The 24,498-nt window shown below is 42.4% G+C and overlaps 1 protein-coding gene across 1 annotated transcript in view; it reads right to left on the reverse strand.

The window, feature by feature from the left end:
- MYO1D (myosin ID) overlaps window positions 1-24,498 on the reverse strand; it is a 380,578-nt gene that overhangs the window by 233,235 nt on the left and 122,845 nt on the right. The window contains exons 9-14 of the mRNA XM_021704452.2: window positions 22,248-22,393; window positions 22,052-22,166; window positions 17,788-17,958; window positions 13,520-13,590; window positions 9,865-9,939; window positions 4,202-4,334 (exon numbers count right to left, since the gene is read on the reverse strand). Coding sequence (XP_021560127.1) covers window positions 4,202-4,334; window positions 9,865-9,939; window positions 13,520-13,590; window positions 17,788-17,958; window positions 22,052-22,166; window positions 22,248-22,393 — 711 coding nt within the window. The remainder of the gene's footprint in view (window positions 1-4,201; window positions 4,335-9,864; window positions 9,940-13,519; window positions 13,591-17,787; window positions 17,959-22,051; window positions 22,167-22,247; window positions 22,394-24,498) is intronic.

The raw sequence follows: 24,498 nt of genomic DNA on the forward strand, positions 1-24,498 counted from the left end.
GTCATTTTGTGCAGAGGAGAATAGATTAATGAGAGAACAAAATGCTAACAGGTTAACAAACGTCCCCAGAAAGTATACTCTAAACAAATCAGAAAAGACCTGAAGCAGTGGGAAAAGAAAGGGAAAGAGAGAAAAAAGAAAAAGAAAAGAAAAAGATAAAGATAAAAACAAAAACAGAACAAAACAAACAAAAACACAGAATATCATCAAATATGATCAGGCTGGTACATAGATCAGTGCCACACAGTAGATTTTGGGTGTATTTTGGTCTGTTAGAAGAAAGTGCCTCCCAAAATTTTAAAGAAAGAAAAACTTAAATATGTACAAAAATAAGGGTTGATATGATGAAAGGATGGAATATGACTGTAAAGATGGAAATTATAAAAAATTTTATAAAAAGAATTGATGATAAGTTGTTTGAAAAAAGATTCTTTCTTCTTGATGATTAAAAAAAAGGAAAAAAAAAAGGGAGAGAATGTGATCAGGCAGGGGAATAGGAAAAAACCATACACTAGAGAGTTAGGGTATATTTTGATCTGTTAGAAGAAACTATCTCAAAATTTTAAAGAGAGAACAACTTATATATATATGTCAAAAATATGGGTAACTACTATGAATGGATAGAATGTGAAGCTAAAAATGAAAAATAAAAATGTTTTTTAAAAAAGGGATTGATAAGATGTTGGATGAAAAAGGGAAAAAGAAAAATTAAAAAAAAAAGTTAAAAAAAATTAACTTTGAAAGACTACAGAATCATGGTAAAAAAGCCATGGATTCTATGTGCAGTATTCCCCTAGCGCTGGAGTTCTGACGTTCTCATTGATGGGTAAACTTGGTCTTGGCTGGCTGTTCTCACTGATCTTCTGGGGGAGGGCCTGTTGCCGTGGTTCCCAGAGGTCTTTGCCGGAGGCTGAATTGCCCTGCCCTTGCTGGTCCGGGCTAAGTAATCTGCTCAGGTTTGCTCTCAGGAGCTTTTGGTCCCTGCAAGCTTTCCGTACAGCTTTGGAGGCCGAGAGTGAAGATGGCGGCCTCCCAATCTCCGCCCCGGAGGAGCCGAGAACTCGGGGCCCCGCTCCTCAGTGTGCCCCCAGAGAAAAGCAGTCAGTCACTCCCGTCTCCCCGGTCTCCGGCTGCACTGTGTGCTCACCCGGCCAGTGACCGAGCATTTCTATCTCTGGCACCCAACCCCCTGTGGAGTCTCCAAACCCAGCAGATCCCTGCGGCGCACTCCCGCGCAGCTCCTCCCGGGGGAGGAAGGTGAGTCTCCCCGGATCTGCCGCTTGTTGGGTCCCTGCTGGAGGAGCAGTGGCCCGACTGTGCCGCGGATCACGGTTTATGGCAACCCGAGCTGAGAGCCCGCGCCTGGGCTCCGCCTCTGCAGCCGGCTTCCCTGCTCTGTTACCTGGGAGCTCTGCCACACTCAGGCACCCCCGGTCTTTCTGTGACCCCGAGGGTCCTGAGACCACACTGTCCCATGAGGGTTCCACCCCCCGCTTAGCCTCCGGAGTGACGTCCCTCAGCGGAGCCGACTTCTAAAAGTTCCGATTTTGTGCTCCGCGGCTCTATCACTTGCCAGAAGCGGCCGACGGAGGCCCCTCCCCCGCCGTCTATCCTCCCGAATATCGCCTCGGATTCACTTCTCCGCACGTCCTACCTTCCAGAAAGTGGTCGCTTTTCTGCTCAGAGAGTTGTTGCTCTTCTTTTCTTCGATCTCCTGTTGAGTTTGTAGGTGTTCAGAATGGTTTGATCCCTATCCACCTGAATTCCTGAGACCAGATGAAATCCAGGTCTCCTGCTCCTCCGCCATCTTGCTCCACCCCGGGTGCAGGGTTCTCTTGATTTATTAAAGTTTAAATTTGGTTTTCAACGTCTGTATTCTTACTAAGGATTCTGTCTGCTTGAAATATCAGTTTCTGGTACAGTTGGTTTAAAATCTCCCACAAGGATTGTGGACTTGTCCATTTTTCCTTTAAAATTTTTTTCACGTTCTTTTTTTTTTTTGCTTTATGGAGTTCGTGGATAATCACAGCTATGTGGTATGTAGTTCAAAGTGGCTTTATTGTCTTGGGTATTTTCATTTGATTATTAGGAGTCTCTTTATCTGTATTAATACTTTTTCCCTTAAATTCTATGTTCTCTCACATTAATATTGCTTTTAATCATTTTTGGGGGGAAGGGCTTGAAATATTTTTGTGCACCTCTTTGGTTTTTGTCTTTCTGCACAGTGGTATTTAGGTATCTCCTGGATGAAGCATATAGCTAGACTTTCTAACTAGTCTTCTTACTCTATTTATATTTATGGTGAGTACCAATTATTTAGATTTATTTCTATCATATTATTTTGTATTTTCTAAAAGTAACATTCTCCTTTGTTGCTTCCCCACCCACCTTCCTGCCTTTTCTGGGGCTGAGAGGTTGTTCTCTCCCTCACTCTCCTTCCTCCACAAATTGGGAAGCTGCAGCAGAAGCTGCTGGGCTAGTTGCCTGCCTTATATCCAGCACCTTTTTTTTTAAATGGAATACTTATTTCTAGGTACACTGCTGACCAGAATAAAAATGCACTTCCCAGCTTCCCTGGCAACTAGGATAGCAAATGAGATGTAGCGGACATGCTGCATGAGACTCCCAGGAAGTCCCTTTGAAAGGGAAGAAGGCCCTGTTGCCATCTTGGACCAGGAGGATGGACGCCAAGCACATGCATGGTAGAAGAAAAAGACAGAAGGAACCCGGGTCCCTAACAACCTTAAGGCTGCTATACCAGTCCTGGGATGCCTGCTTCTGGACCTTATCTGCAGGAGAGAGAAATAAATGTCTCTTGTTTAAGCCACTCATGTGGGGGTCTCTCTTTAATAGCAGCTGCATACAATTCCTGATACAGAAATTATAGATGGCTGTAGAATTTTTATTTTCTAAAAATGCACATTTAACTACCAATTTTAGAAAATAAAGGTGGCTCTTTTCTAGTTAATGAAATAAATCTAATATATTTTGTAAACTATTTATAATATATTCTATAAACATGTTTTATAAAATTCTGTGTTCAATTCTGTTTCTTGTGTCACATGCCCTCCTTCTAGGTTCACCTTCCCTCTTACAGGATGAGGCAGGTTGGAGCTGACATGCAGAGAGAAGCTAAGAGACAAGAGGAAGGCTTCTAATGGTGTTCTGGTCTTTGGTTCTGGTGTCCTCACCCCTGCCTTTCTGGAAGTTTGATTCTACAAGCCAACAAACTGCTTATTTGTTGTCACATGAGGCCAAAGAATCGTGACAAAAAGAAATAGAAAGCTACTGAACAGATGTGTTCTTATGCCTTTGCCTAATTTATCCATAGTGAAGTAACCAGAAACAGTACAGATTTAAATTCTTAGAGAGGAAGTTGGTTTAAAAAAAAAAAAAAGATAACAACAAAGAATAAAATACAGAGGAAAAGCACCAGAAGAGAGAGAAAAATGAAGGAACTAAAAATAATGAGTTCCCAGAATGCCGCCTAATTTATCCAACTTGTCAACAGCAGCAGTTAAAGAGTAGAAATCTGTTCTTTGGCGAGGGATGGGGGGAGGAAAAGAAACAGAAAAGTCACCAAACAGTATTACACCTGAAAGGAGCAATCAACAGTAGAAACAACTGTCAATAATATAACATTTTATTTTAGCTGTTTACAACAGCCTAAGGACAATACTTAAATACTAAACTTCCTCTTGATACTCTATCTGGTCATTTTGTACCCAGACATGATATATGGATGGCATATTACTATTTAATTCAGGATTTTTTTAAAGCCACGCCCTTTCTTTGGTACAGGGCTGAAACTGTTTCTGTCAGGCATGTGCTCTCCTTTATAGTTGTGTGTATGTGTGTGTGTGTGTGTGTGTGTGTGTATATATATATATATTTTTTTTTTAAAGTTCTAAGATTTTCCTCTTGTCAACAACCATAAAAAACTCAACCTTAACAAAAAGCATTTCATCCTGGACACAAACATTATTTCACCCAGCCATGTTAAAAAAAACAAAACGAATAAAAATTCTAGTATAACATTCACTTTAAATAGATGTTTCAGTTTGATTTATTATAATTACCTAAAAAGCAAATCACACATACATTTTCTACAACATATATCAAGAAGGAACCTATGGCAGCAAGCGGAGCCAACGACCATCGAAAGTGGCCATAAAATGGATATGCGGAGAAGAAAAGTTACCTTTGATGCAAGGTTGTCCACTAAAGCAATCATCGAATTCTTAAACAAGGTGGCAGCGGTCAGAGGTCGCTTGGTCACCTCCGAAATACTCAGTTTGCCTTCGGGCCACATATTCTTCAGCACAGGATTGGAACTGAGAGGCACAGGAAGAGCAATGTGAGCATTACATTCAAATACAGTGACGGGAAGCTGTTCCATTAGACTGTGCTCTGGGAGTCCCATGGGCACGGCAGCCTGAACTCACAAGGCCTAACTTCCAGAAAACTATGCTGAGAAAGTGTAGCAGCAGATAGCATACCACAGACGGAGAAGATGCGCCCAAACTATCCAACCTGTAAAAAATTCTTGGGGCTGGCTCAGTCAGTAGAGTGTGTGACTCTTGGTGTCGGGGTCGTGAGTTCGAGCCCCAGGCTGGGTGTAGAGACGACTTAAATAAATAAATGGAAAGGAAATGCTTTAAACTTCTTTAAAGTGACATCTAGGGTCCTCAAATGGTTAACATGGCTCTTACAATACATACGTAAAGTCAAAAGTTCTGGTGGTACTTAGAAGGAGGAGGACAAGCCACCAGTAAAAAAACAATGCTCAATGGCGCAGCAGAAAACATGGACGTGAAAGCATCTTCTCACTGGGAGAAAGATTCCCACAGAACAGGTAACTCGACAAAAATCCAGCTCTTCCGAACACGACAGGTAGGAATAATAACCGTTTCTACACCACCTTCTAGTAAACCCCGTCCTGCAGCTGAATTTCTGCACTCCGTTATGGGCAGTTACGATATTTTATTGCTGTGACATGTTGCCATCCGATTCCCACAGTGTACTTCAGGCCAGGGTCGATGCTAAGTATTCTATAAAAATCATTATCTGGCTCTGTGGAGATACCTTCAAAAACAACGTGTGGTGGTCTCACTCTGGTTTTCTTCCTGTTTCATTCCGGGTGCCTTTGATTTTAAAGTAATTAGAACTCGAAATGCTGCTTGTGTCCTGGAAAGTTCTTTCTCTCCTTGTATTTGCGTACAGCTGACACACGACGTTACACTAGTTTCAGGTGTACAACACAGGGAGTCCACATCGCTAGATGTCAGGCAGTGCTCACCACAGGTGTGGCTGTCATCTGTCACCCTACAACGCTATTTGTCAGAAATCTTTTTTTTTTTTTAATTAGGGGCAGAGAAGAGAGAGAAGGGACTCAGCAAGGACATTCTCTTCTGTGTTTACTACTGCCATCATTTTGCCCACTTTTCTTTCCCTGGTGTAAAACTGAGGAAACTGCCAAGTGGTTCCCCAAATACCTAGTAAACTTCTGCACACAGAGGCTCAAAATAATAGCTGTGAAATGCTGGAATAAGTGACAAGAGAGCAAAAAGGATAAATGGTGGGCTGAAGACTGACTGGGTCTGTGAATGAAACAGAGCAGTGCTCCCTGCCCCCACCACTGTGAGTGAGCTGTGCCGACTACCATCAAAAGTGGCGGTAAACTGGGGCGCGTGGGTGGCTCAGTCGTTAAGCGTCTGCCTTCGGCTCAGGTCATGATCCCAGGGTCCTGAGATCGGGCCCCACATCGGGCTCCCTGCTCGGCGGGAAGCCTGCTTCTCCCTCTCCCACTCCCCCTGCTTGTGTTCCCTCTCTCGCTGTGTCTCTCTCTGTCAAATAAATAAAATCTTAAAAAAAAAAAAAAAAGAAAGAAAGTGGTGGTAAATTAACAGTGGTCTGTGTGTGGCTCAGGGACCCCGTTTTACTCCTTTCTGGTCCTAGTCCCTGATTTTCCAATGAGGCACCTATCAGTAAAAATGACCACATAAAGGTCTATTGTTTCTCCTTAAATTTTCCATTCTAGTCTATAGCCGAGAGAGAATTTAAAGCAATGGTTCTCAACCCTTAGTGTGGAGGAAGCCTGGATGTCTTCCTAACACTTTCTGGAATAGAATTTCCAGAAAGTAGAACGTGTGTACTTTTGAAAATTCTGGTGCAGACCAAAGACTGAAGATTGCAGACTTTGGATCTATGCAGTTTCTACCCCAAGTTCCACCTTACTCACTGTTGGCCATATTTAGATTCTTTCCATATTTTACATTATAAATGGAGGGAGAGGGGAAGGTTGGAAATGAAGGAAATAAGATATTATCATAAAATAGTAGAACTGATACATAATGAATCAAAACAGACGCATACGATCATTCTAAAGAGAATGAACTTTGGGGCCAGTACGTCATGCATGTAATATTAACAAAATAGTTTGCAAACATTTAAACTCAGTAGGTTTAATAGATAAGACAATTTATCTGACTTAGCAGTGAGGTAGTAAAGAGTAAAGTCTATGTATCTGGCATGCCACCTACTCTCTCCCTTCCTCTTTCCATTACACACACGCACACACATACATATGCACGTGCACACATACCTGCAAGTATACTCTCAAGGTCTACAGAACTAGAGATGCAAGGATTACTCTTTGAATATATACAGAGAAAGGATGGGAACTTGGGGAGGTTGTTTAGCCACGGAAGCATCAAGAAGTGTCCAGAGGCAAGGGAAGCACATCCCAACACATCTAGGAGGATGGTTTAGCCAAAATAAATCCAAGACTTCCCCGTTCCACTGGCAAGACCTTTCCTATTATGCAGACATATACAAAAAGTTGCAGTCAACAGACCTTTGCAAGACCATCCCTGCTAGCTGAAACAGATTCATCTGAGCCCTGATGCCTTTAATTGTTGGATTTACCCAAGTCCCTTTGTTCTACTTCCATGCTTACCAAGCAACTAAGCACTCTGGATTCTATGGGTAATATTTTTCACTGTCAATTAATAAATTAGAATTCTTGCTGCTATGTGACTTCCCAAGCAGGTTTTCCAGTAGGGGAGAAGAGCCTGTCATAGCAGTGCAAATATTCCATTCCATGTGATGGTCAGATTTTTCCCTGGAAATAAATCCCCAAGAGGCTTTGTTTCTACACTGGTCCTGTGAGCTTGGGAATTACGCGAGTCCACCACTAAGAGGAGGAGCTGGACCTATGGACCATAATACATTCACAAAGGTAATGAATGCCACCTTCTGTAGCCTCCTGGTACACAGCCTGGCTGCCTTCCCCTGGCAACACACGCTGACATTGCCACTGGCCAACTGAAGCCGTTTTTCCAATTTGAATTTTGACATTACCCTACACAGAGCAATGCCAGACTCTGTCATTTGTCCCTCAAAGTGGGTGCATCTTACCTGAAAGTTCAAGCATTGCAACTTCTTTCTGAAAGCCCTTTTCCCCGTGACCAATCCTTACTTGGAGCCCCTCTTGTTCCCATGTAACCTTCTGGTGCTGAGAGCTCCATCACTGTCCTTGGTGCCTTCGACATCCACAGAGATGAACCACTTAGTAGTAAACCTTCTTGAAAGAACTGTTTTAACACTGTATCTCCACATTCTCATTATCCATATTCTCTGGAGCCCACTTCAATCAGACATTCGTTTTCACGACTCTACTGAGATCAGTGTTGTCAACAGTCCCACTGGCAGGTCAGCAAATCCCATGGTTAATCTTGGTTCTCACCTTACTTTCTTTTGACAGTATTTGACACAGTTTGTAATTGTTTTCTTTTTTTTAATTTTTTATTTTACTTTTTATTTTTTTTAAAGATTTTGTTTATTCACTTGACAGAGAGAGAGAGACAGCGAGAGAGGGAACACAAGCAGGGGGAGTGGGAGAGGGAGAAGCAGGCTTCCCGCCGAGCAGGGAGCCCGATGCGGGACTTGATCCCAGGACCCTGGGATCATGACCTGAGCCGAAGGCAGACGCTTAACGACTGAGCCACCCAGGCGCCCCTATAATTGTTTTCTTCTTAAAGCATTTTTTTCTTGGCTTGGCCTCTGTGACACCAGATTTCTGGCTTTCTTCCTACCTCACTGGCAGCCCTGTCTCCTTTGCTAGTTGCTTCTTTCTTGCTTGAATCTGAATGCTGGAGAGTCTGAGGAATGAGTCTTTTTTACCTCTTCTCTTATATTTGTCTAAGATCACCCTTGTTCATCTCATCTAGTTTTATGGCTTTAAATACTGTGAATAGACAGATGACCATGAATTTTGTATCTCTAGTCCCTCCTTTACCCAGAGTTCCAGATGTGTACCCACAATTGTCTACTTGGCATTTCCAGTGGCGTGTCCAGTATAACATAACATATCCAAAACAAAACGCCCCATTACCCCACCCAATTAGCCCCTCCCGTTGTCTTCCCCACTTCAAGCATCCCTTCCCCACTGCTCGGACTTCATCTTAGATTTCCATTTTTCTCTCATGCCGTACATCCTACCCATCAGCAAATCTTCTTGGCTCCAGTTTCAAAATACCACTCACTCAGACCACATTTCATTATCTCTGTTACTACCAACTGGATTACTAGTCTCTTGTTTGGTCTCCTCACTTCTACTCTTGCCCTTGTAAAACACAAAACAGTGTGTGTTTTACACAGTAGCCCTAGTGAGTTCTTTAAAATATAAATCACATCATATCATAAATTCCAATGGCTTCTCTTCACACTTCATCCTTACTTTGGCTCACGGACTCTTCAGGATCCACGCCTGCTGACCTCCCTAAATTCATTCCCTATGATTCTCCCCACCCCTCACCCCACTTTTAGCCACACTAGCCTTCTTGCTGTTCTCAAGACACCCGTGCTGCTCACTCCCACCCTGGCGCCCTGGCACTGGCTGTTCTCTCTGCCTGGAATGCTCTTCCCGCAATGTGTTCATGGCTCACTCCCTCACTTCATTCAGGTCTCTGCTCAAAAGTCCCCTCTTTTAAGAAGACTTTCCTGACCACCCTTCTCTATGATGCCTCCTTGTCTGTACTCTTCAATCTCCTACCTACTTTATTTTTCTTCACAGCACCTGTCACTACTGGAAAGTGACTTGTTTTCTTATTAACTGCCATCTCCACTGGAAGAGCAGATCCATGAGAGCAGGAACTTTGCCTAAAGAGTTTTCACCGCTGCATTTTGGGGCACAGAAGAATGTATGGTTCCCAGGTGTTCAACACATTTCTGATGATCTCTTGGCCAACTGAGTAGACGTGGTAAGTGTGTGACTACATTCCTCTCATCCAAAAGAAGAAACTGGCTGAGAAGCTCTTCTTTACGGGCTTCTTTCCAAAGCATTCCTACTGGGTTTGAACTTGCTATCCTTTGTCTGGAGTTTTTTCACCACATCTTTTCCACATTTTCTTGGACTGTGGAAAGGTTGTCCACTGAGGATCTGTCAACACTAGATGCCACTCTGATATTAAGAGTGGTCTCTTAGTTGGAGGCAAAGACTCTACAGTGGGAATCTGCATGCGTAAAACGTTTATCTGGGCCAGAGGTTATCCAACACTCCACCCCCGAAGCCCCCGGCCTGCCCTGGGGACACTGGCAGGGGTGCCAGAAGGACGGCAGTAGTGAACTGAGAAACCGCGGCAACCCAAGGGAAATCAAGGAAAGTCATATTAGTAGCAAGTCTCCATCCTAAATTTTGGACTGTATAATCATAAATATATTATTTCATTCATTCATTATGATCGCACAGAACTAGAAAATTTGCCAGAAGTTCTTAAAATTGCCACATAAAAGTAATCATGTGCATGCATATTATGCAATAAAAGTTTAATGGAAAGATAATTAATAAAATTTCAATCCTACCTGTTATACAGGAGGCGCTTGAAATCTTGAAATAAAGTGTCTTTATTTTTGTCAATAAATCCAATGACTGAATAGCTAGTAGAGAAAAAAAAAAACCCACAGAAAACATGCATTATTCACCAAGCAAGAGCCACATTTAAGTTTTTCGACAAGTCTACAAGCCTTTCCACTGATAATTATGCCATCAATCATCTGTAGAGCTAATATTGTCCACTTTGTTCTGGTTAAAGAATATCAAATTTACCTACTAAATAGAGGGGAATGTTGTTTCTATTCCTCAAAAGGAGAACAAACATCAATACCGTCACTATGATTAAGACTGTCATTTTCTACCAGTTTACTGCTTACCTCAAGAAGATGACTCTTAAAAAGATAGCTGTGTTTATCACCCAGCACTCCTAAGATAAAAGCAAAACTGCAACATACAGGAACTAACAGTCTCTTCCGTAAGGAGGTCAAGTGACTTGCCTAAGGTTCCCTCAGTGTGTTCAGGGTGGGATAAAAGAATCCAAGAAGAACTGCAAAGGATGGTAAGATTTGGATAAGCAGAGGAGAAAGAGGAAGAGAGATCACACAGGGAAACAGATCAAATGAAGGGAGAGGAGCAGGCACATGCATGGAGTATGTGAGAGAAAACAAGGAGGCCAGCATTCATGGTCTGGAGGAGGGAGAGAAGTGAGGTCAGGAGAAGCTACATTTGCAGTTGGGATGAAAGAGGGATGGGAGCTGCTCTGTTGCAGCCATGGCCGTGGACTCCAGGGGGAGCAAGTGCACTGCTGGGGGCACACAAGTGATGGAGGGTCAGGGTGACTAGGACAGAGGCTCAGAGGCCGTGCAAACAGGAACTCTAGATGCACCTGCTCCCGACAGCTCAACTTTCTTGCCTACTGTATTTTCTTCCTTGACAATAATCACATCGATGTAGATAATTCTCAGATGTCTTACCCTGACCCCTCACCGATGTGCCAGCCTCACATATTTAATTCTCTGAGAAGGTTCCTTCAGGCTGTGGTGCCCAGAGGAGCTTCAAGGTCACCAGGTCCCAAATTCCTTCCTTGCCTCCCACATCCTAGATCTGTTTCCTAAGACCTTCAAGTCACTTTTGACTGAAACCTTGAAGCCACCTGACTCTTAATCTTTTGTCTAACCTAGAACGTTCAAACTGCAAAGTCCTTATTTTGGCCTCTCAGACTCATTATGATTTGATCTCAATCTACTTTTCCAGGCATTTCCACTTCTCTAATGCTACAAAAAGGACACACTCCACTTAAATGGACCTAGTTACTATTTCCTGAATATTTCTAGCACCCTTCCCACTTCTCCCTTTAAAAATAATTCCTAGCATCTAAGGACTAGCATCAGCCTTCCTGGACTTCTCACAGAAGTATTACATCATGTAATTATTCTAAATTCTGGCAATACTGTTATTAGTTGTATGGCGATTATTTTAGACCATCTTTTAAATGTACTGATGTATGCATGTAAGTGTGTATATATTATGTGTATGCACATTTCTGAGTAGAAATAAACACACACACACAGCCATATAGGTATGTATGTGATCTTACATGGAAGGCTCTTTGTGGGAGGAGACCACACCTTGTAAAACATTGTGCACACAGCATATATGCAGTAAGAATCTAGAAAAGGACTGAAGGGCTGAAGGGGAGAAGGGGAAGTCTGAGGCACTGAATATCCCTCAGAAGGGTAAGTCAGCACTCTGGACTAGGAGTCTGGAAACCAGTTATTGGCTCAGCTACTCCATAAACTTGCTGTGTGGCCTTGGGTGAAAGTGTTATTACACACTCTCCTTAAGTTCTCTCCATCTATAAAACAAAGGGGCCAGGCTAGCAGGTCTCCAAGGCCTCTGACCAGCTCTGCTTTGATGTTTCCGAACGGAATGGAAGCATCCTGTAAATGAGGCGGCCTTTTCAGCAGGAGAGTGTGCACACTGCTGCATCTCCCCTCTTCAGTGTTCTGGAACCTGGGAATGGGACCAGAACAAGTGGAGAATGGTGCCATTCCAGCACTAATGGCTAGTTTGACAGATGGGGTGATCATCTCGAGTCATATTATCCTATGACTCAGAGTTTTAATTTAAATCAGGAGCAGCTATTAAAATTTCTCCAAATGTCTTTTCAGCATTTGTAGAGATGATCATTTGCCTTTTTGTTGTTGTTGTTGTTATGTAATCTCTTCCTGTAACGGGTTATGATGAAGAGAGCTCCTAATGTAAAAAATGAGGAGGAAGGAAAAGAGGAAACTAAAGAATAATCAGGTAAGAAGCAGTGTTCAGTGGACAAAGCATCCTAAGTGTAGCAGGCTGAAAAATGCGCTTCCCCGACCCGAAAGACATCCATGTCAAATTCCCCAGCCCCAGTGAGCGTGATCTTCTTATGACAAAAGGTGTGATTACGTTAAGGATCTTGAGAGGAGAAGCTGATCCTGTATTACCCAGGTGGGCCCTAAATGCCACCACAATTGTAGTTTAAAGACAGAGGCAGGGCTGCCTGCTGGCTCAGTTGGTCCGACTCTTGATCTCAGCTCAGGTCTTGATCTCAGGGTTGTGAGTTCAAGGCCTGCGCTGGGCTCCATGCTGGGTGTGGAGCCTACTTTAAAAAAAAAAAAAAAGATCGAGGCAGAGGGAGTTTTAACACAGACACACCAAGGAGGAGGCAACAGTGTGACCACATAGGCAGAGATAGGAGAGATGTAGCCACAAGCCAAGCAATGCCTGCAGCCACCAGAAGCTGACAGAGGAGAGGAACAGTCCTCCTCCAGCGTGTGGCCCTGAGCCACCTAAAGTTTGGACTTTTGGCCTCCAGAACTGGGAAGGCAAACATTTTGCTCATGTTAAGCCACCAATTTGTTATAGCAGCCCTAGGGGACTCAGATACTAAAGTAGTTATATTATCTTATCAATTTCTACTTTTCTTATATTGGGACTAGAAAATGTGGCTTGTGAGAATTTTACCTTTTCAACTGATATTCGGAAAATAATATGGCAAAACTAGTTTCTGACCCAACTGCTTGTAGTTCTTCACAAGCGATGGTGGCTCTTGGCTCTTGGCTCTGGGCCCAGTTCTTCTGCTTGGAATGCCCTCCCTTTGCAATTCTTTCCCCTGACTAAGCCTCTTTTACTTTGATGACTCAGCTTAGATGTCACTTCCCACCAAAACCTCTCTATACTCCTCACCCTGGCATGATTATCCCTCCTCAGTGTTTCCATAAGGCCTCATGCATCTCTAGTTTGACCCCTACCATTCTTCGTTATAGTGACTTTTCATGTATCTGCTTGTGTCTACCACTGAACTGTTAGCTTCTTCAGAAAAAGGCCCATCTTATCCATCTTTCTCTCCTCGTTAACATTCTCCCATGATTTATTTATCCATCAGCTGATCTGACTGAATGCCAACTATGCCAGGGGCTGTGTGCATGGCTGCTGCCGTGTGTGTTCAAGAAAAGTTTGAAAAGCAAGAAATGAATGAAGCTAAGCCAATATTTTTTTTAAGTGAGGAGATGAAACTATATTACCCTATGAAATGACTAAAAAACACAAATGTGTAGGAAAACAGTTTTTATTTCCCCTGGTTCTATTTTCTGAAGTGAAGCTGCATGCAAGTCATCGTGTTAGGTACCAAAGTAAGATACTCACACTACATCACCTGCGTAATGTCGAATTCGAAAATCTCGATCAAACTCCAGGATTTTGTCTGAGGCACAGATCTAAGAAATCAATAAGGAGATGATTTTGAAAACAGATTATTTTCACTTTCCTAAAAATATACTCCAATGTCACGTAAGATGATGACAGCGTCACAAATCTTGATACCATTATGAATGAAATGGCCCTGTGTGGGGCTTATGTGGTAAAGCCTGCGAGCTTTCACCGGAAGTCCACACGGCTGGACTTCATTTCCTAGCCACCCTGGCAGCTGGATATGGCCAAGTGACCAGGTGCTCGACAGCTGACAGTGAGGGGAAAGGAAGTGTGTCTGTGTCTGGCCACAGCTGGTAAGAAGTGGGTGACCCTCTCCTCCCACTAGCTGGATGCAGAGAAGGACAGCAGCAAGGGGATGGACGAGCCGGAAGACGGAAGAAGTCCGGGTCCCTGGGACAGGAACAGACTTCTGTTGTCTCTGACGCTGAAAGTCTGGCTGCTGCCCTAAGTGGCCCAGCCTACCCTGACTGATACAGTCTCTTTCTGCTCCAAGCTCCACTTACGGAGCACCACCCCGAGGGCTTGCTGTCTGCTGGGCATGTACATCTCATGCAGTCCTCACAACTGAGATATAAAGTAAGTATTAGGAGCTCTCTTTTACATACAAGGAATCTAAGGGTCAGAGAGATCAGGTAATTGGCCCAAGTCCATAGCTCGTAGGTGGTCGTTCTGGGAAGGATTCTATATCATTTAACTTTATATGTTCACAATACTTTACCAGATGTAATGTCTGCTCTCCTATGTACACAATGGCCTGGCTTACTTGTCTTTTGCTGAGCTGGGAGTCAAGTTCAGGGCTATCATTTCAAAGAAGGTCAACTTCCTGCAGCTATTTCTCACTGAAGAGGAATAGTTTATGGAAATGGTGGTGGTCTCCACAGTTTCCTGCAATTTTCCTTGTTACAGTAGTGCCCAGACTCCTTTGTCTGCCCTGTGAAGGATCACGCAGTATCCTACAGGTTCTAAAGCAGACATCTAAGAATCCATAAAGCACCGAGTGCAGTTACGCACAAAAACTTAAGCTGCACTGTTAGCTAACAAACAACCCCAACCAGGATGGTGGCTTCTGCATGATAACTGGACTAGTAAAGGAATAGTTAGTTTATTAATCAGAAAAGTGAACAATTACAGTAAATTAGAGTCAGACTTCCAAGGTTCAAATCTTGGCTCTACCATCTACTTGTTCTGTGTCCTTAAATAGTTATTTATCCTAGACAGTTGTTCTGAAGCTTAAATGAACCACAGAGATCAAAGTATATAACATACACAGAGATCTCCAAAAAATGGGATCCGTCTTTCCTTCTCTCTCTCTTGTTAACCATTTTACAAAACCCTTTCATTTATAAAACTCCTTGTGGAAAAGGACCCAGGAGATGCCCACGCTAATTGAATATTCTTACATTTGGATACTGCAAAGTCTCAAGTGATTTGAACACAGAAGGTTTTAGATTTTTCTTTACATTTTAAAAATAATAACTTTTGTATATCATTTAACTTTATATGTTCACAATACTTTAAATAGTAATTTCGTGGTTTACTGGATCATTTGCCTATCTCTCCATGATAACTTTAATGTTTAAGAAACCATTTAGCCCCTAAATAAATACAAGGCAGAAACCTCTTATTTAACATGCCAGTAACTCGAGCTAATCTGCAACCAACAGCAAATGATAACACCTGGTGTAATATACAGGATAACAGCATTATTTAACAAAAAGATTCATAGTGATGAAAATATCCTGACAGCTTGGTTATTTCATTTCTTTCCTTCGTCAGGGCAATAATCCCAGAAATTAACACACTTTAAAAGTCCCCATCTCAGGGGGGACTTCTTCCAGCATCACCCCCCCACCACCTTGTCAGACAAGGGGTGGGCAGGTAGTGATGCTGGAAAAAAGAGCCACCTAGCTGGAGAGTCAGAGAAACCTGGGTTTCCACATTTAAAGAAAAAAAGAAAGAAAGAAAGAAAATTCCTGGGGCACCTGGGTAGCTCAGTCGATTGGGCATCCAATTCTTGATTTGAGACTGAGCCCAGCGCTGCTCTCTATGCTCAGCAGGGAGTCTGCTTGTCCCTCTCCTTCTGTTCCACCCCCCGCCCACTCACTCATTCTCTCTCAAATAAATAAAATCTAAAAAAAAGAGAATTCCTGTCTTCTCAGATAAATCATTATTTTGCAATTTCTTATCAAATCAGTGGCAACTGCTTAAAAGTACTATGTACAGTGGCTACCTCAAGAATGAAACTCTATTTCAAAATATTTGGTGGACAAATTTAAGTCAGGTGTATAAATGGCCAAGGTGAATCAAAATGAGGTGATTTATCATGAGATTCAGAGTTATTTATTTAAATGAAGTGGGGCCCTGCGTGTTTTAGTTTAAAATTCAATATTCCAGGGCGCCTGGGTGGCTCAGTTGGTTAAGCGACTGCCTTCGGCTCAGGTCATGATCCTGGAGTCCCGGGATCGAGTCCCGCATCGGGCTCCCTGCTCAACAGGGAGCCTGCTTCTCCCTCTGACCCTCCCCTCTCTCATGTGCTCTCTCTCTCTCATTCTCTCTGTCTCAAATAAATAAATAAAATCTTTAAAAATAAATAAATAAATAAATAAAATTCAATATTCCATAAGATGTATTTGGTATGATCGTGACCAAATTCAATTCAATTTTACAAACACTGATTATCTACCATCTGGTAGGCAAGATGTTAGGTGAGTCTCCAAAACCTGGGTTAGGATTATAAAGAACATAGATAACCCATCCCTAGAAGATGGGACATCTGCCCATGTAATAATACCATCTTACAACAGATCACTCTAAATGGGGTAGGATGCTTCTAACTTGGCTCACTGCTCTGTCCCCAGCACCCAGAATTATGCCTGGGAAATGAGAGGCACTTATTAAGCACTTGTGTTATACATGGGAAACGACTGAAGAATACCTCTGACCAGAACCCTAATGTCAAAGGTCAGACCATAGTATCTGACAGCTGAGTGACTTGTAGTAGGGATCCAAGTCAATCCTCAGTAACAGACCAAGGAGCATCTCTTAGAAATAAACTGGCCTAAAATAAATATCAGCCAGTAGTCTATTTCTTGATGATTTGTGCTTTATCTATCTGTTCTGATTACATAATTTCAAAGGGGACAAAGTTAGAAAATAGACTTATTCGTGCTAAAAAAAATTGGCAGTGTGTCATAGATTTACATGAAAATATGGAGGAGCAGAAATGTTTGCTCCTTTCTTTATGGAAGTAACAGAGCATGGGGCCTGTTTCTCCTTCAGCTTATGGTTGCTGGACAAGCTGGTATTGTAGGGAACACCCAAGGATGATGGTGTGCCCCTCCTAGGGCAAACATACTCTATGCAAAGCACAGCACAAAGGTTTGACGACCACAACTGCCACCACTTATTACAGAAATGTGATCTGTTTAATAACATTTTTAGAATGTGGCAAATGGGGAGTTAAAAGGATACCCATTCGTTTAGGGGAATGAGTTTCCTTGTGATGGGGAGAATTACAGCTAGAACTTCTCTATTCTCAAGAAAGTCACATAGTCTCGGGCGCCAGGGTGGCTCAGTCGTTAAGCATCTGCCTTCGGCTCAGGTCATGATCCCAGGGTCCTGGGATCGAGCCCTGCATTGGGCTCCCTGTTCCGTGGGAAGCCTGCTTCTCCCTCTCCTACTCCCCCTGCTTGTGTTCCTGCTCTCACTATCTCTCTGTCAAATAAATAAATAAAATCCTTAAAAAAAAAAAAAGTCACATAGTCTGAAGAACTGTGGCAGAGGACACATACTACATTTTATAACCAATTACAGTAAAAAGTCAAGGACAAAAGCTGTTTTCAGTGCCAGAATTATCAGATGCAGGAGCAAAATTCTAGCACATGAACAAGGCCTCTGTACCTATTGGTTATAAATGACATCATGCTTTCTAAAATCATGTTCATTTTTCCTATTTCTAGCAAATTGAATAGTCTGGAGCTCCCTCTCCTGGATATTATGATTTTTATCCATCTTGTCATCTCATAAACCAGAGAGGCAGAATTTATTTCTAGCAGGAAGTCTCTTAATGGATGCTTATGGCCTTTCTTGCTTAGTTGAGTGGACATTCTTTTAACCCAACATTTAAGACCATTTAATTCTGTCAAACAATGGGGAAAATCTTACAGATCGAAAGGAGAGGAAGTTCTCATAAAACACATTACCTTTCGGCTGGAAAAATGGCCATGTTTGCCCAGTTTACTGTTAAGTGCTTCGAGGAACATTTCGTCAGTGACTTTGCCAACGTTCATGCAGGCATCGTCCAGGATTGCAATGATCCCCTTGTGCTGCTGCTCCACAAGGTCCACGATGATCTGATTGTTGAAGTAATCGATCTGCAGGACACAGCAGGGAGGCGGTTCCAGAGGGAACAGACGCCAGCACAGGCAAGACACTGATGCCTGCGTGTGTTTCAGGAGCTCAAGGAAAGTTATCTTGAGGGGGAAGTATGTCAAGAGCATTAATGAGGCCTAATGCTAAAAGGGCACATGTTCTATCAGAGCTTTATTTTTTAGCTTCTTTGTTGACTTTATATCATGAAACACTTTGTGTTACGTGGGTGCAGCTCAAGGCAAAAATTGTAAAGGAGGCAGCATTTCTCCCATCACTAACTTTTGTTTTAATCCCGCATCTAACCCCACTGCTTCATACTCTCAATCCCCCAATCTGTTTGCCATTTAATCACAAGACCCACACTCCATGAAGTACCAACAAATAACATTAAAGTATTATTCAAGTCATAACTTGATGAGGTTAAGGTATCACACAGAACTCAAAAATTTCTAGTTCTATGGCCTTGGAGGACTAAAACCCAAAAGAGAATCTTTTCCAGCTTTCCCCAAGTGAAAAAAATCACATAGACGTCTAACAGACTTTTGATGTTTCTCTGGGGAAAATATAAAAAATTTAATTTTGAGATGAAAGTATCTGTAAAAGATAAGGATAAACTTTTTGTTTACTTTTGTGAGCTGAATAAGGTTCTAAATAACAGCTGTTTTTTTAGCAACTTCAATATACGCAAAGTTTATCCTAAATTCCTCGTCTATACCCGTTGATTCGGATAGTGCGCGGCATCCATCCCAGCATGCACACTGGCCTTACGCAGGCTAGCTGTGTACCGCTTGAAGGTGGGCAGTCTATTATCACACAGTTTAGTTCTGTGTGTTGATGTGTCCCCCTCATTTAGGAGGTACCTAAACTTGAGTGTTGTCTCCATCATCTACTGTAAGATCTATATGCTCATAATGGACTATTTCAGTCTCTCATGGGTTCTGCTCTATTTAAAGTCCAAGGACTCATGCCAGTTATCTGTCTATGGGTTTCAGCTCCTCCCCTCCTCTTCCAAGTTCTCTACCGTATCCATGGACTGACGGTCTACAGACAAGGTGGCTTCTGCTTCCTTTTTTATACTTTACTGGTCTGTCTGTATCAGTGAGTCTCAAGAGGATGACAGCCCCCACCGCCAGGGTCATTTGGCATTGTCTGAACACATTTTTGAAGGTCATGACTACGTGACCCAGTGGGAAGAGGCCACTACAACATCGTAAAATGCACAGGACAGCCCCACAACAAAGATTTATCTGGTCCAAAACATCAGTAGTACCGAGGTGGTCTAAATAGTACATTTGGGGTGGACACGTATTACATTTCCTAATTAGGGAGAAAAGTTCTCTCCATCTTTCGAAAAAATATCCTTACTCTTCTCAAAAAGCAGTTATTCTTATATTAAATATTAGCTGAAGTTTTAGACTTTGGGAGTATGGAATTAAAGATTAATTCTTTTGTCCCAGGGACAAAAGAATTAAGTCCTCTAAAGAACCAGTTGTACAACTAATGAGTCTTGGCTAAAGAGTTCAGTTTGTAAGTTTAAGGTTACTTCAAACATTGCTTCAAGTCGCGGCTTCCAAACCAGCTTTCTCCAGCAATCTCGATTCCCAGGAAGCTTCTTAAGAGACTACAGGGGGCAGAAGGAGATGTGATGAGATAGCTCAGGGGCAGAGAGGTCTGGGCCTCGCATTCCCATCCCAGATGGAGCAGCTGTGTGCCCAACAGTCCAGTTCTCAAAAGCTAAAAAATGACTTGTAAACTACTGCACCAAAAGCCTATAAAGGTGAGTTAATTAGGGAGACAACTAAGCCTTAGGAACCTCCTGACAGAAGTCCACATACCACCTATGAAACAGACTGGGAGAAAAACACTGATCCTGAAACCAGCCAAGACTCCAGATCTAACAACCAGGGGTATACACGGAACAGAGACAGTCTGGATGACACCTCGGGAATCCGATGAGCAAAATCCAGACTGTGGCAAGCTCAACAGAACAAATGACTCATCCTCTTCATCGGGAGATGGTGAGGAAAAAAAAAGAGATGGAGGAGAAAATCTATAGATACGTGAGCGTCCTATCAACCAACCACAATGTAAGAACCTTGCTTGGATCCAAATTCAAACAACTATAAAAACAGACAAAAAACCCCCTGTAAGAAGACTGAGGAAATGTGAACATGACTGGATATCTGATGATATTAAGGAATTACTGTTACATTTCTTAGGTGTAATAATGGTACTGTGGTCATGGTATTTGTAAAAGTCTTTATCTTTTAGAGAAGTACACAGGGCTATTTATAGGTGAAACAATATGATGTCTGAGATTTGCTTCAAAATAATCTGGAGGGTCAGGTGGGTGGGTGGGTCAGTGGGTCCAGATGACACGAGACTGGCAATCCACTGATAACTGTCAGAACTGGTGACAGGTACACGGAGTTTATCATATCACAATCTCTGCTCTTCTGTTTGCTTGAAATTTTCCATAATAAAAAACATTTTTAAAAATCAGTCACTATGTTCAGAAGTTGAGTTTTTTAAAGGAAATAATCGCCCAGAATAGAGATTCTAATTTGGAAGGACCTGGCATGTAGTCGGTATAGTAACAATTACCTGCGACCTAGCCTTTTGTCCCCTCTAGGACATGTATTTCTTGGTTTATTTTGCTAAAGATTTTTGCATTTTTAGGGTGGTTGCTCCTTTTTCAGATGTTTGGGATAGCCTACTGCAGTTGTTGACTTTCCTCCTTACCAACTATGCCTGTGGAATTTGATATCCTGATTTTTAAAGGACATTTTTGACCAGTATCTCTGAATCACCTCTGAATAACAAGTTTTATGATTAAATTTGCTATACAAAATCTAAGCTTCAGTTGTAATTGTGTATTAAATTGTATAACAGATCCATTCTAAGAAGGCTGCATCTAAAGTTAATTGAATTACATCTTAAATGTGCTATGAGAGTTTACTGTTTAAATCAGAATGATAGGTAATTCTACTACAAAGTAATAATACAACTTTTGGTTCATTTGTAAAACAGTAAAATTTACACTAATATACTTGAAAAAATTTTTTATGGTATTGTGAGGTGTAACACATGCTGGAAGGCAAAGATGCAATTTGAGGCAGGACAGCTACTAATTATACCACTATCTCCCTTTCTGAATGAGAGGAGAGAGAAAGTAGGAAGGTGGGAAGAAATATAAAAGTAATTTACATACAGTATATCAAAGAAGCTTTAATACTGACTTTATTGTGTGTTCTATTTGCCAGGAGGATAAACACAGTTTTATAAACACAGAAATGTGTGGAAACTCAGAAGCTTTTGCATTTCTCAAGTCTGTCCTCAAAATTGTTTAAAAATACAAATTTAAAAGAAAACATTACTAGGTCTCAACCCGTCACAAGCAGGAGGTCAAATGGTAAGGAACAAGAGAGCCAACCAAGTCATGCTTTTCAGCGGTGGTGTCTGGGGCTTGCGCCCCAGGGCAGTCCCACTTTCTGGCCCGCCCTCTTCAGACCTTTGACAACTGTCAGTGTTCATAAAGGGCCATGAGAAGGTGATAACAGGTATGACACGAAGGATAGCAGACGGAAGTAAACGTGAATGTTTTCACACCTGAGTTTTGGAGAATGTAAACCATAATAACCGAAGATAGTAACAGTGCCACTTAGACTGCAAAGTAGAGGAGGAAAAAAAAAAAAGGAGAAATAAGAGGAGAAAGAGGACGGCAAGAGAATAAACTAAATTTGGAAGCAAAGCCCAATCGACTTAAGGCAAAAGTTGCTGCTCCGAGTAACCTCCGCCTGGCGCTGAACTCTACTAGACAGATACGAGCCAGACAACCCAGGTGGCATCAGCAATCAAGTGTGAGGGCTGTAACTCAGCATTTCTGGGCACCAACAAGGCAGTCCGTCAAATGAGAGACATTCCACCCATCAACCCTGAAGATGACTTGTAATTACGTATCCCCAAAAGGAAAGACAATGTTCGGATGTTTCGTGGGCCCGAGAAAACTGCAACAGAACAGCTAACATGAAAAGATCTGACAGTGCCGACGCTACGTGCAACACGGGAAGCTACTTTCCAGAGGCGCGCACTCACGTGCTCCCAGGGGATGCCCTCCCGCTGGTACTCCTCCTGTTCTTGCTTCAGAACCAGCTGAATGAAGAGCTGCTGCAGTTTCTCATTGCAATAGTTGATGCAGAACTGTTCAAAGCTGTGAGAAAAGGAATCAGGTAGGTTCAGAGAGACGAAAAAATAAACACTATAGAGTTTTGAGCATCTTATTCCAGTTTACCTGTTGTTGTCAAAGATTTCAAAGCCATAGATATCCAAGACACCGATAACGGTGTTTTTCCCATGGACTGTGGTGTCATAGTTCTTGACCTCAATAATATCATTGATGCGAGTAACAATCCAATCAAAAAGGCGTTCGTATATTGCCTGTGAGGAGAACAACATCATTCACTCTTACCCATTTAGGATGGCGTCTTCTGTTTAGATCTGTGATAAGTTTTAAATTCTTAGATACTTTCTCCTTAACACTTAACAGAGCTGTTATTACTCTAAACAGAAAAATTAGAAATGTAGATCATCTGTTAAAAAAAAAAAAAAACTACATGATGTAGGTAACACTCCAGTAAATGGTTTGGATTTTTAGGATTATTATCGGTCACTATGGTATTCCAAAACCACTCCCAGATATGTTTCTGCACTCAGCTCTATCAATAATGTGCCTTCTCCCTCATAGAAGTCGCTTCAGAGGGGCAGAGCAATATGGCGGAGGAGCAGGAGACCTGGATTTCATCTGGTCTCAGGAATTCAGCTGGATAGGGATCAAACCATTCTGAACACCTACAAACTCAACAAGAGATCGAAAAAAAGAATAGCAACAACTCTCTGAACAGAAAAGCGACCACTTTCTGGAAGGTAGGACGTGCGGAGAAGTGAATCCGAGGTGATATTCGGGAGGACAGACGGCGGGGGAGGGGCCTCCGTCGGCCGCTTCTGACAAGTGATAGAGCGGCGGAGCACAAAATCGGAACTTTTTAGAAGTCGGCTCCGCTGAGGGAGGTCACTGGTGGCTAAGTGGGGGGTGGAACCCTCGTGGGAAGTGTGGTCTCAGGACCCTCAGGGTCACAGAAAGACCGGGGGTGCCTGAGTGCAGCAGAGCTCCCAGGTATCGGAGCGGGAAGCCGGCTGCAGAGACGGAGCCCAGGGGCGGACTCTCAGCTCGGGGTTGCCATAAACCATGATCCGCGGCACAGTCAGGCCACTGCTCCTCCAGCAGGGACCCAACAAGCGGCAGATCTGGGGAGACTCACCTTCTTCCCCGGGAGGAGCAGTGCAGGGGCGCACTGCAGGGATCTGCTGGGTTTGGAGACTCCACAGGGGGTTGGGTGCCAGAGATAGAAACGCTTGGTCACAGGCCGGGTGAGCACGGAGTGCGGCCGGAGACTGGGGAGACGGGAGCAACTGACTGCTTTTCTCTGGGGGTGCACTGAGAAGCGGGGCCCCGAGTTCCTGGCTCCTCTGGAGAGGAGACTGGGAGGCCACCATTTTCACTCTAGTCCTCCAAAGCCATACTGAAAGCTTGCAGGGAACAAAAGTCCCAAGAGCAAACCCGAGCAGATTACTTAGCCCGGACCCGGCAAGGGCGGGTCAATTCCGCCTCCGGCAAAGACATTTGGAAACCACGGCAACAGGCCCCTTCCCCAGAAGATCAGCGAGAACAGCCAGCCAAGACCAAGTCTACCCATCAATGAGAACGGCAGAACTCCAGCGCTAGGAGAATACTGCACATAGAATTCATGGCTTTTTTACCATGATTCTGTAGTCTTTCAAAGTTAATTTTTTTTAACTGTCTTTTTTTTTTGAATTTTTCTTTTCCCCTTTTACAACCAAAATCTTATCAATCCCTTTTTTAAAAAACATTTTTATTTTTCATTTTTAGAGTCATATTCTATCCCTTCATAGTAGTTACCTTTATTTTTGGCATATATATATAAGTTGTTCTCTCTTTAAAATTTTGAGATAGTTTCTTCTAACAGATCAAAATATACCCTAAATCTCTAGTGTATGGTTTTTTTCTATTCCCCTGCCTGATCACATTCTCTCCCTTTTTTTTTTAATCCTTTTTTTTTAAACTTATCAATTCCTTTTATAAAATTTTTTTATAATTTCCATCTTTACAGTCATATTCCATCCCTTCATCATATCAACCCTTATTTTTGTACATATATAAGTTTTTCTTTCTTTAAAATTTTGGGAGGCACTTTCTTTTAACAGACCAAAATACACCCAAAATCTACTCTGTGGCACTGATCTATATACCAGCCTGATCATATTTGAACACATTCTGTTTTTGTTTTGTTTTGTTCTGTTTTTGTTTGTTTTTATATTTTTCTTTTTCTTTTTTCTCTCTTTCCCTTTCTTTTCCCACTGCTTCAGGTCTTATCTGATTTGTTTAGAGTATATTTCCTGGGGACGTTGTTACCCTGCTAGCATTTTGTTCTCTCATTAATCTATTCTCCTCTGCACAAAATGAC

This window comes from Neomonachus schauinslandi, chromosome 15, assembly GCF_002201575.2.
Source record: "Neomonachus schauinslandi chromosome 15, ASM220157v2, whole genome shotgun sequence".
NCBI classification, from domain to species: domain Eukaryota; kingdom Metazoa; phylum Chordata; class Mammalia; order Carnivora; family Phocidae; genus Neomonachus; species Neomonachus schauinslandi.